This window comes from Tetrao urogallus (genome assembly GCF_951394365.1).
Source record: "Tetrao urogallus genome assembly, chromosome: 3".
In the NCBI taxonomy this organism is placed as follows: domain Eukaryota; kingdom Metazoa; phylum Chordata; class Aves; order Galliformes; family Phasianidae; genus Tetrao; species Tetrao urogallus.
This window is the reverse complement of record NC_136815.1, coordinates 54,369,740-54,383,024: the sequence shown is the minus strand read 5'-3', so window position 1 is coordinate 54,383,024 and position 13,285 is coordinate 54,369,740. Positions and strand designations below refer to the sequence as shown.

Genomic DNA, 13,285 nt, shown 5'->3' with positions numbered 1-13,285 from the left:
CCTATTGCCAACAGTCCCCTTTACAGACTTAGAATTATTAATTCTAACATTTCTATGTAGCTTTGGGCTTTCTGTAGTCCACCATAAACTGAACATTATTAGAAATCAGCTCCTGTTGTTTACTAGAAACCATTCTTTATACATTACAGAAATGAGAGATTTGTTATAAAAAGGTTACAGTCTATTCCTTTCTTATTACGTACACGTGGAATCAAATATATTCTAATAAAGAATATGAATCCTTGATGGATTTTGACAGAGTCAGGATCTTTTCAGTTATGTACAGTGATGGGACAAGATGCAATGGGCACAAACTGAAACACAAGAGGTTCCATCTAAGCACAAGGAAGCACTTCTCGACTTTGCAGGTTATGGAGCACTGGCACAGGTTGCCTATAGAGGTTGTGGAGTCCCTTTAAAGATCTTCTAAAGCAGAACGTGAACCTGGGCAACTCTGTAGGTGGCCACAAGCTACTGGCTTCAACCTTCTGAAGTCCCTTCCAATCTCAGCTATTCTGTAATTCTGGAATTTTCCACTTCATAAAGAAATATGGGAGGTTACCTCATTTCACAGTTTCATATTGGTAACATTCGTTGTAGATCTAATATAGCTTTACTTTTAGGTAGAAACAATTGAAAAGCTTTATGACATCTTGACTTCTGATGCTGTTGACATAGTTTTACGAAAGTCTGCAGCTGAGCAGCTGGCCATCATTTTACAAGGTAAAATTGTTGAGAAAACTTATATTCGTATGTTGTTTGTCATGTGAACTTGTAGTTTTGCTATTTTTTTGTGTATATTTCTGCAAATGGTGCTTTTTGTAGGTTTTATGTAGATTGTTGGATGAGAATGTAGTGCTGGTGTGGACAGTAGTGTCTTTTTTTGTTACTGTCAAGACTAAGAAATAGTGTTCTTCCTGGTTTGAAAACTGTTTCCCTTGGTAATTGAGGAAGAAGCTAAATTCTGTAAGCTCTGTAAGAACTTTTTTTTTCTGCCTTGCTTTTTAAATATTCATCATTCTGTTGATTTGTGGTACAACTTATGGTGTTTCAAATATTTTATTTTACTACTTTAAGTACTATATCTTGATTGAGGGAGTTACTGTAAAATATACATGCATTTTTGATGTTGTTCCATTTTAATTAGGAAAGTCAATTCTTAAATTGCATAGGCTACTTTTAGATGTTTTACATGTAGTGGAGAGTTTCTTCTAATATCTTAAATATTTCTCTCTTACTTTGAGATGGTCTAAATTACTATAGTTAAAATGGATTGAAATGTCATCTGCTTGAACAGATTTGGTAAACTCAAGTTTCTTAAAAGGACTAGTTACTATTTTGCATTTTTATTTAATTAGCATTTATGCTATCTTTAGGATAACTAAGCTAAAGACTGATGAACAAGACTGTGGAGGTTTTTCTTAGTAGAACTGGAGCTTTACTTGCTGTTAAAATTGTTAATTAACAGAACAAGTTTTGCTCTTAATGGAAGTTTTTGATCATTGAGAAAAGCTCAGTATTAAATTGATTATGAAACCAGCGTTTGTTAACCACCTTTTGTTTTTCCTACAGATACCAACATGCATGGTGTTGTGAAAAAGTTGGGTGTGGTAGAAAAGGTTTTGGCTTACCTCAGTGAATGCGTACATGTGAATGGCAAGGTAAAACTAGCTTAGCATGATGATAGTAGAATTTGCCTTTTTCTGCACTTAAAACTCTCTTTGCACAACTTTCTTTGTGCATCAATTCTGCATACAGTAAAAATATTTAGTAACATTTTAAATTCTAAAATATATTTGTTACATTTCTGATGATATTAAGATCCTCTGAGTTAGGGAAGGTTAATTTATCTACCTATGAGAATAGTTACCGGACTTTGTTGAGTGAAGTGGTTCTTAAATATACATGAACTTCTATAAGATTCTCAGTAGCAACCAAAAAATAACTTTTTTAACTCTTAAAGGCTATTGACTTTAATAGTCTCTAAACTTAAGACTTGAGGCAATTTATAATTAAGATTAGGTTCATAGCAAGTGAGAATTTATGCATCAGATTGAGTTTGAAAAGCTTGGCTTAAAGGACACTGTGATGGACCATTTGTTACATCTTTACTTACTAATGTTCATTTGCTATGGATTTTTTTCCCCCCAAAACCAGCTTGTTATTTATTTTCAGTCTAGGAATAAGTGATTTTCTGACAGTAGAAGTCACTTAACAAAGGTCTTGTAAGATAAGATCATATTTAAAGCTGAGTGCATTTATGTTGTGGATGAAGAACCTTTCCAGTTTTGTTAATCTGGTGATTGAATTTTTCTGAAAGTCACTATTAACAATCGTTTAATGCCAGCTTGTTTAAGCTATAAAGTTTCCAATGGAAAAAATTATTTTCTCAGTTTGCTTCCATAGCGTTGGTATAGCAGTCTAGCCATCCAAACTTTACTTATTTAAATTTTTTTTTAAAAATCATTTTTCTATGTTAATGACTTCTTTCTTCAAAATGTGTAAGAGCTGGGTTAGAATAAATCAAGTAGAAGCACTGCTTACCTCTTCTGTAATGTAACTTTGTCTAAACAGAAGGCAGTGCTAGTTTCTTTAGATCAAAGATCATAGAATCGTAAATGGTCTGGGTTGAAGAGGTCCACAATGATCATCTAGTTTCAACCCTCCTGCTATGTGCAGGATTGCCAACCACCAGACCAGGCTGCCCAGACCCACATCCAGCCTGGCCTTGAATGCCTCCAGGGATGGGGCATCCACAACCTCCTTGGGCAAACTGTTGCAGTGTGTCACCACCCTCTGAGTGAAAAACTTCCTCCTAATATCTAACCTAAACCTCCCCTGTCTCAATTTAAAACCACTTCCCCGTGTCCTATTACTATCCACCCTCATAAACAGCCGTTCCCCCTCCTGTTTCTATGCTCCCTTCAAGTATTGAAAGGCCACAACAAGGTCTCCCTGGAGCCTTCTCTTCTCCAAGTTAAACAAGCCCAGTTCCTTCAACCTTTCCTCATAGGAGACTAGATGCTTCAGCCCTGTGATCATCTTAGTGGCCCTCCTCTGGACCTGCTCCAGAGCTCCACATCCTTCCTGTACTGGAAGGATGGAGGCCTGGACGCAGTACTCTAGATGGGGCCTCATGAGAGCCAAGTAGAGGGGGACAATCACCTCCCTCTCCCTGCTGGCCACCCCTTTTTTAATGCAGCCCAGAACACAGTTGGCCTTCTGGGCTGCAAGTGCACACTGCTGACTCATGTCCTGCTTAAAATAGACCATGTAAATTGCAATAAACAAGTCATTGGGGTGCAGTCTAGCCTGCACTCCGTTCTCCCTTCAAATGATTTTTGATTTCATTCTCAAATCTGTAGAGGGGGGGAAAAAAAAAAATGCAAAAAACTACACACATACCAAAAAAAAAAAAAAAAAAGCCTTGCTGCTTCTTAGTGAAACGGCTACCAACAAAAGGATGAACTTTATAGTAGAGGGAAGAAGCACAGCTTTAAAAAGACTTTTGGACACATGCAAAAGATGCTTTTCCATATTAAATAAGCAGAGATTTTATCTATTGCATATCCAATGATACTGTGTTTGGTGATGGAGTTCACGAAAATAAATTTAAAGGTAGACTCTCGGGCAAGCAAAGTAATGTTCTGTGAACATTATGTTCTGAGAACATACATCATGTTCTCATTCTGCAGTAGAAGTGATTTTGGTCCTATTTTTGGCTGCTGACTGATAGTTTACCAGCTGCTTTCTTATGTTTTGTGATCTGAAAGATTGGGACCAGAAAATTATCTGATACAGTCAGCTATTTGCATTTTAAAAAGAATGAATAAGGTTATGAATAAGTAGGTTTTTTTAAATCCTTCACCTCACATACGTGCTTTTAAGTAGTACATATTTTGGAAGCATGTTATATAACCATATATGAGGTCAGAGACCAAGAGTGTCACCATCAATTGCTAATAAAATGAAGCCAAAAGTTATCAGATATTTTCTAATGAATCTGCAGTTGTGCAAGGACAACATTTTCTTGACTGAAAATGTTTCTATACTATAAATAGTAGAATGTGCTTGTTTATAGCATAACAATTTGTATCATCTTAGTTGATATCGATATTAAATTGTTGTTATTCTTGCAGGTTATGGAATCCATAGTGTTACCTTGTCTGATACTCTTACGGAAACTCATTTATGCTGATCCAGATGTTCGTTTATCTCTAGCACAGCAATCATCTTTGTTGCTTTCACTATTCAGAGGTGAAGATTCTGTTTTTTACTTTAATCCATAGATAGAAAGAAAATGTGTGAAATATGTTAGATGTCTAATCAAAAGCTTTCGTGAGTGTTTTGGATAACTTCAGAGTCCGTGATATTTTAAAGAAAACAGTTTGCTAGTGTTACCAGTGTTGAGATATCTGATGAAGATGTTAGCAAAATAGCTGTGGAAAGAAAAGTTAACGACTGTCCTTCCATGTACTGTTAAATGCCACTATGTTCTTAACAATTTTTTAAAGAATCTTTTGTTTTATTCAGTTTCCCTGATATTCCAAAATGATCAAGCTGTTTTAATGGAAGCTACAGTATTGCTTTGTCTTCTGCTGTTCGATGAAGTATCAAGAACAGACACGTGGTATGAAAAAAAGTTATTCAATTGCATTATCTTAATCAAAATTTAAGATTTTAATGAAAATTAGTTTTTTTTGGATACACACATATATGTATATAAATATAACTATCAGCAGAATTTAAATATGTTCAAAATTGCATGAATTACTTATTTGCATGTCAAATGAATTGTTTCAGTATTTAGGTTGCATGTTATATAGATCAACTTGTTACATATAAGTTCTTTGTACTTAAGTGTTAAGTACATTTATTTTCATTTTCCAGAAACCAGAAAGCCCTGGTTATTCTCTAATCCATATTTTCTATAAATGGAAACTGCACTAATCAAATAACTAGCTATAGATGAGTTGCTGGTGATTTTCTAACTCAATAAGAATTCCCTTATTTACTTTGACTTTCAAGTGTAGTGGTTGCCTTTAAGTCAAAGGACTTCAGCTAACGTTATATTGTTATTTTAAATTAGTATGTACATCAGGAAAAAATGTGCTCTTATTTTTCAGTGAAATATACTGAAAAAAATCTCTCATGTGTATTTGTCTCTAATAGAAAAAGAGCACATAGGTCACTTCAAAGTAATGCCTCCCATTTATTTCCATGGAAACTACAACAGATGCAAAGAGCACAATAACAACTGTTTGATAGAGTAAATTCTCAGCTACAAAACACCATTTTTCAATGTAGTCAGTACCATTTTCTATGCATTTTCACTAGCAATGAATAAGAGTCTGAATGCTCACTCATAAAAAAAATATGCACCACTGGAGGTGACCTGCTGTTGCCATCACTGAAACACACTATCTCACTGTGCTCTCATACACTGTTTGGTCTCCATGAATGTTCAGCAAGCACTGATGTATGTCAGTGGGTGTTGGGTTTTTTTGCATAGAGGAATTTAATTCCACACCTTTGCTTCATGCACACTTCCATGTCAGATGCTGTTTTGTCAGATTGCTTCTCTGCTGCTTTGTGCCACACTGCAACAAAATACAATGAAATATTGTCATAACATCTACAGCCGTGCTACCAGCATTTGCCTTTGATGTCACAGGTCAAAATAATAAAATAGGAGACATTACCTTCAGAGCAGCCTTGTAAATAATCCTGTGCTTTGGTTCTTAATTTCATTTTCAGGTATATTACATCTCCGATAAGTATTCTATATGTATATGACCTAAGAACTAGCTGAATATTGCATAATCATAAAGAAACAGCTTATTAATATAAACGTATTCAGCAATGAGTTCTTCAAGAGCTTTTTGTAGGGAAGAAGACAGCTATATCAGAATCATAATGAATAACTACTATAAATACATAACTAATGAATTAGTAAATAATCAAAGTTAAAAATAATAAGTAACTTAATCTTTTTTGCAGGACTGAGAGCATAAACAATAATGGTACTGTCCTACCTTCCTTCAGTTTACCTATTGCTGTTGTTAGACGGTATGTTGCCTTTTTGTTATTGTTCTTTGTTTTCTTCATCTTTTTTTGGGGGTGGTTTAGGGGAAGTGGGGATTAGCATTGTTTGGTTTTTGTTTGTTTGTTTTTTTCACTAAACTTAAATCCTTTACATTTTGCTGTCCTCCCTAAAGGATAGAAGCAAAGGAAGGCATTTGGTATTGAATCCAAAGTTGTTTTTCTCTTTTAAGTGATAAATGTGGAGTTTTCCACCTAGCCTTTTTTTTTTTTTTTTTTTTTTTTGACAGTTTTGAAAACATTATTTGCAAATTTAAGAAATTGCATGACTGAAGCATTTAATTGTTGCTTTTGTTTGTTTGTTTAAGATATCATCTCCCTGTCAAGATCACTGCTCATCATATAGTTAGCCCTAATTCCATTGTAGTGCCATTGTCTTCTGAATGCTTGACTATGAAACCTGTGTCAGATATGCTAAAGATGTCTTGGAATTTGTCGTGGTACCATGGGACTGAAAACCTTTTGCAACTGAAAAATTACAAGAAGCAAGCAGAAACGTGAGCTGTTCAATCTTGTTTTTAAATCTTAATGTATTTCCTCTAAGCTCAACATCAAACAGCAGTAAAACTTGTTTATAGTTTGAAAATATTTTCTTTTACATGTAAAGGATTGCATCCCAGGAGTTGTAAATAAGTTATGATAATACCTAAATCATACAATCATAGAATTGCTCGGGTTGGAAAAGACCTTAAAGGTCATCATTTCGAACTGCAACCTAACCATACTAACCTAACTCTAGCAACCTTCTGTTAAGTCATGTGTACATTCATGTAACATACAACACATTCAGAGATGGTGACTCAACCACCACTGTGGGGAGCCTATTCCAGTACTTAACAGCCCCTTACATAAAAAGTTCTTCCTGATATCTAACCTAAACCTCCCCTGACACAACTTGAGGCCATTTTCCCTTGTCCTGTCACTCATCACCAATGAGAAGAGACTAGCCTCTCTCTTGCTGCAATCACCTTTTTTGAAGTATTCAAAGTGAGCAATAAGGTCTACCCTCAGCCTCCTCTTCTCCATACTATACAGCCCCAGTTCCTTCAGTCTCTCCTCGTAGGCATATTCTCCAACCCCTTCACCAGCCTTGTTGCCCTTCTTTGGACCTGCTCCAGCACCTCAATATTCTTTCTATACTGAAGTGCCCAAAACTGAACACAGTACTCAAGGTGAGGCCTCATCAATGCTGAGTACAGGGGCAGGATTACTTCCTTAGTCTACCATTTCTGATACAAGCCAGGATGCCGTTGGACTTCTTAGCCACCTGGGCACACTGTTGGCTCGTATTCAGCTGATTGTCTGTCAGTACACCAAGGTCCCTTTCCATCAGGCAGCTTTCCAGTCACTACTCCCCAGGCTTGTGAGGTTGCCAGGGGTTGTTGACCAAAATGCAGGACCTGACACTTGGCCCTATTGAAACTCATACAGTTAACCTTGGCCCATTGATCCAGTCTATCCAGGTCCCTCTATAGTGTTGTTCTTCCCTCGGGTAGATCAACATTCCCTCCTAACTTGGTGTTTATTGTCTGTGAAGTTACTGAGGGTGCACTTAATCTCTTCATCAAGATCATTAATAAAGATTTTAAACAGAAGCAGCCTCAGGACAAAGCCCTGGGGGACTCCGCTTGTGACTGGATGCCAACTGGATTTAATTCCATTGACAACAACTCTTTGGGCCCGGCCATCCAGCCAGTGTTTCACCCAGCAGAGCGCATCCAAACCATGGCAGTCGGCTTCTCCACAAGAATGTCGTGGGGGAGAGTGTCAAAGGCTTTACTGAAGTCCAGTTAGACCACATTGGCAGCCTCACCTTCATCTACTAAGCAGGTCACCTTGTCATAAAACAAAATTAAGTTTGTCAAGCAGAATCTACCATTAATAAATCCATGCTGACTGGTCCTGATCCCCTGGTTAACCTTTAATTGATCCATGACAGCTCCTGAGATTATCCTTTCCATCATCTTCCCTGGGCCTTAGAGACTGGTAGGTCACTAAGACTGATAGGTCTAGACCTAACAGGATCATCTTTCCAGTCCTTTTTGAAGATGGATGTCACATTTGCTAGTCTCCAGTCTGCTGGGACATCCTCGATTCTCCAGGACAGTTGAAAGATGATGGAGAGTGGCTTGGCAACGGCAACCACAACTACAAACTCCCTCAGCACTCTGGAGTGCAATCCATGTGGCCCCATTGTTGGCCACTAAGGTGAAAGACAAGTTCAGTTCTAGTTGGGCTCTTGCCTTTCTAATTTTCTCCCTGCACAGCTTCACTGTGTATTTGTTGCTTGCACCCCTCTTCCAAAGATCATAAACTTTTCTTTTGTTCCTGAGTTCCAGCCAAAGATCTCTGTTCAGCCAAAACACTGGAGAATGCAGGCATTGATCCTGCTACCTCTCGCATGCTAAGCGAGCGCTCTACCATTTGAGCTAATTCCCCTCCTTTCATAGGCAATCAAGAAAATTCTCTTGATATGGTTTGGTGAGCACTTGATTAGCAAGGTTTCTGAGATTCTTTTGTATACAGAACTCAGCATCCCTGATAAATCATTTTTATTTTAACGTACCCTATTCAAAATGAAATTAATTTCTTAAAAAGAAAATAGCATAGTCTATGAGGCCAACATCTACAATGCCATAGAGGAAAAATTCATTACAAACCATGAATGACACCTTTGAAAGTAGTTTTTGAGAGGTGTTCTCTTTCCAAAGAACTTGAGCAGCTCAGGATTTGATTTCTTGTGGTGGTTTATTGGTGGTGTGTTTTTGGTTTTGAGCTCCTGTTTTGTTGTTTTTGAGGTGAAAAAAAAGAAAGGGGAAAATACATCTTGAAGGTAATTTATATTTATATATACAAAATTTATATTTTGTCTTCTCATCTGAACTAAAATAATTATATTTACTTAATTATATACTTATAGAAGTATACTGATGGATGATAATTTTTCTTTCATGCCTTTTCAGATTTTTAGACACACTAAAACTCTCCTCAGAAGACATCCTTATACTGAAAATAACTCACACAACTTATGGACTGCAGGACTGTCTTAATTCAATCATTCAGGCAGTATCCCACAGGGATGTAAAAGCTTCTCTCATTAGGCTCAGCTTTTATGCCCTGAATGACAGACTTGGTTTAAAATGCATCTCTGGGTCTTGTCAAACCATTTTGAAGAGCACTGTTTGGCAAAAAGCAATAAATAGGTAAGCATACTGAAAGCATAAATGAATTTGTAAGTATGTTAAATTATAAATTTTAATTTATATTAAATTATAAAGTTCAGAGTTTTCATATCCTCAGTTTTAAGGATTTGATAGCCTATGTACCTTTGATTCTGGTTGTTTTCTGTGCATGTAGTTAATCAGAATGATCCCACGGAAAATTTATTATGTGATCCTGTAGTTGACTTCTGTTTCCTTGTACTTCCTAAAGCTAATAGATGAGACTAACCACAGATTATACAGGTAATATCAACATTGACTTTGCTTTTATGCCATTTTTTTTACTTTTTTTTTTTTTTTTCTGATTTTCTGAGTGTTTGGTTTGTGCATGGTTTTTCATTAGGAGTGGAATTAATTTCTGTTCATAAAATGCATCATCTATCTGTTTGCAAATAGATCTTTAACAGTACAAAATGTGTAATTTAGCTGTTTGCAAGCAGGCGTGACTATTCTGGATGTGCTTAGTTCTGAGTATAATCTACCTGTGAGCAGGGATTATTCATTCTATTGCAGTTCTCCACTAGTTTTGACTTTAAAGTTCTGTTTAGAGCCTATAGCCATGTGATTCAAAGTGTAAATCCACTTAGTTCTAGTGTATAGCTGTGTATGTTTTGTTGACAGACTGGTATATCAATACAGCACAAATCCCGTTAATTATTTTGTGGTTTTGTTTGGTTGTTTTTTGTCCATCTGTCCAAATTTTGGTTCTAATATATGGGCTGAGAATCTTCTCCTGTATACTGCTTAGGAAAATGGGAATGGTTTGTTCTATACCACGCTCAAGCTACAATAGTTCTCATAACCTATCAATATTTTGGTGCAGTATGTGAAACTTATACTATTTTGGTTGCTATCTTCACTCAATCCAAGTAAAAGCTAACTTTTGAAACTGTTCAATATTTTCACTAAATGCAAATGAGAAGGAAAATGATTGCATGTATGCATTTGTTTTCCTGTAGCTTGGGATACAGACTAAATACAGAAATAGTTGTTTGGGCATATCAGCTTAAGGAAATAGCTTCTATCACTTCCAGAGCTTGTTAGTAACGATTGTTTAAAAAGAAAAGAAGAGAGAAGAGAAGAGAGAAAAGGAGAGAGAAAGATTCACCCACAAATGCTTAGAGAGCTGGGTGATGTTATTTTGTGTCCACTCTCACTAATCTTATGAGAGATGCCTGAGGACTAGAGGAAAGCAAATATCACTCCTGTCTTCAGGAAGGGCACATGAAAGACAGGAATGTCATCAGGAGTAGGGTGGCTTTACCAGTCAGAAGTCATACTTGGCAAACCTGCTGAAATTCTTTTACACTGAAAAGTCTGGCTCTGCAGATGAGAGGGGTAATGGATATATTCTGTGTTCAACGATTTACAGACTGGTTTGGCCCAGTTCCTTGACTAGTGGGGTGGACAGATTTTTCACAATCCATGCTTCCAGGAAAGGGAAACAGGAAACCCCAAAATAATTAAAAACACCAGCAACAATCTGAAAAGAACCTGACAAAGCATATCAGGTGATCTTGCCAGGGGTTGTATCTCCTCTCTGACTGCAGTGCTCCCTGGGATAGGTAGTTCTTCTCTTCCAGACAGGTACCTGGAAACTTGAACATTAACACTTTAAGTCCCAGTGCACTACATGATGTTATGATGTTGGAATACCAATAACCAAAAATCATGAAAACGTGACAGTTCTGCTTTGATTTAAATGTTTTTACACAATGTTTTAAGATCCTCATATGAGGTATCAGATCCTCTAATGAGGTACTGGTTGGAGAGGTAGACAGTGAGATGGATTGAAAGGTGGCTGAACAGTGGAGCCTGGAGGATGGTGTGTTGATTGGTGACATGAAGTCTTGTTGGCAATCTGTAACTAGCAGTGTACCACAGCAGTCGGTACTGGATATTATCCTGTTTGATATATTCGTTAACAATCCAAAGGTTGGGGGAGAGTACCTCCAGCAATTTTATGTTACAAAACTGGGAGGAGTGGCTGATATGCCTGAGGGCTGTGCTGCCATTCAGGAGGATCTTGATACGCTGACAGAAACTGGGAAGTTCAACAAGGGGAAATTCTATCCTTGGGATAGAACAAATCCATGCACCCATACATACTTAGGACTGATGAGCTGAGAATCAGCTCTGCAGAAAAGACTGTGAACTTGAACATGAGCCACCAGTGGCAAAGAAGGCTGAAGATATCCTTAGCTGCATTAGGAGTGTTGCCAGTAGGTCAAAGAGGTGATTATTTCCCCCTACACAGTGTTGATGAAGCTGCACTTGGAGTACTGTGTACACTTCTGGGCTCCCCAGTACAAGAGACACATAAACGTACTGGAAAGAGTCCAACAAAGTGCCAAATAAGATGTCTAAGCAACTGGAGTATCTCTAATGAGGAAAGGTTGAAAGAGCTGCAACTGCTAGGAGAGGACTGCATCTCACTGATGTATGTAAATGCCTGACAGAGACTGCAGAGAAGGTGGAGCCAGATTCCTTTCAGTGATGCCCAATGACAGGACAAGGTGAAATGGGCAAGAATTGAAGCACAAGATGTTTTATCCGAATATCAGGAGACACATTTTCACTGTGCAGAACAACAGCACAGGTTGCCCAGTGAGGTTGTGGAGTCTCTTCCTTAAAGATCTTCAAAATCCACCTGGACACGATCCTGAATAAGCAGCTCAACATGACAGGAGTTGGACCAGATGATCTCCAGAGGCCCATTCCAAGCTCATTGTATCTATGATTTTGTCATTTGTTTATGTCAAAATGGTGAAGTATAAGAATACCATATTTTAACTATGGAATATTTAAAATCGTAGAATCATAGAATGGTTAGTGTTGGAAGGGACCTTTAAAATCGTTTAGTTCCACCCCCTCTGCTATAGGCAGAGACATCTCCCACTAGACCAGGTTGATCTCAGAGCCTCCTGCAGGCTGGCCTTGAACGCTTGCAGGGAGGGGCATCCACAACCTCTCTGCCGCAACCTATTCCAGCGTCTCACCACCCTCACAGTAAAGAATTTGTTCCTAGTACCTAGTCCCCCCGGGGCCTTCTCTTCTCCAATCTGAAGAGCCCCACCTCTCTCAGCCTGTCCTCATAGGGTGGGTGCTCCAGCCCTCTGATCATCTTTGTGGCCCTCCTCTAGTTTGTCTTTGTCTCTCTTCTGTTCTTTCTGTCTTTTCCAACACACAATTCCGTGTCTTTTAATGTGTGAAGTATATGTAATACGAGTGTGTTTCAGTTTAATTACAACTGATATAATTCCTTTTTTATTATTTGTAGTTACGTTATGTGTATTTAAATAATTAGAAGTTTAGTATAGGCAACTCCTTATTTGCTTAATATTATATTTGCTTAGTTAATCCAGCCGTATTAGACTGACATCTTAGTACTCTCTTTTAATTCCCTGTAAGTATGAATATATATACACTTGTTTTCATTGCAGATTTTTGCAAGTGCTTCCAGCTTCTGATGAGGATGAGAAGCTTTTGGTAGATGTCCTAAGATTTTTGAACAAATTGTGTAGAGAGCAGAGAGCGAGCTTGGAGGCAGATCATCTAAAGTGGATCTTGAAATCATTGCTTAAAAGTGTAAGAATATAAATACAAACTTGTCTTGCTGTGATGTAGGTAACAATAATAGGATGGTTATACAGAGCCATGTAAATGTAGTTAGCTATATGTAACTTTATGTAGAGCTTTATACATACACTATGTATGCATTTATATTAAGTAGCTGTACATATGAATATACTTACATGTACAGCTGTATATGTACAGCTGTATGTTTAAGTACATAACTGTGTTATCTATGTAACTCAAAGAATGAGGTTCTCTGCAGGTATATTGTGACTTTCTGCATGATAAAGAAATATAAATGTCTGTCTTGAATTAAGAATAAGAATTGAAAGTTAAGACAGAAGTTTTTGTTGTTTCAGTTTTGATTTAAAATGGTTGCAATACGT

At 37.3% G+C, this 13,285-nt stretch overlaps 1 protein-coding gene across 1 annotated transcript in view; it reads left to right on the top strand.

Annotated features, from left to right (window-relative positions):
* The window catches only part of RTTN (rotatin), a gene marked incomplete at both ends in the record, with an annotated part of 77,792 nt that overhangs the window by 27,789 nt on the left and 36,718 nt on the right, over positions 1 to 13,285 (top strand). Inside the window, 8 exons of the mRNA XM_079533350.1 lie at positions 624 to 723; positions 1,573 to 1,661; positions 4,140 to 4,257; positions 4,534 to 4,642; positions 6,001 to 6,069; positions 6,411 to 6,599; positions 9,066 to 9,305; positions 12,767 to 12,911. Coding sequence (XP_079389476.1) covers positions 624 to 723; positions 1,573 to 1,661; positions 4,140 to 4,257; positions 4,534 to 4,642; positions 6,001 to 6,069; positions 6,411 to 6,599; positions 9,066 to 9,305; positions 12,767 to 12,911 — 1,059 coding nt within the window. The remainder of the gene's footprint in view (positions 1 to 623; positions 724 to 1,572; positions 1,662 to 4,139; positions 4,258 to 4,533; positions 4,643 to 6,000; positions 6,070 to 6,410; positions 6,600 to 9,065; positions 9,306 to 12,766; positions 12,912 to 13,285) is intronic.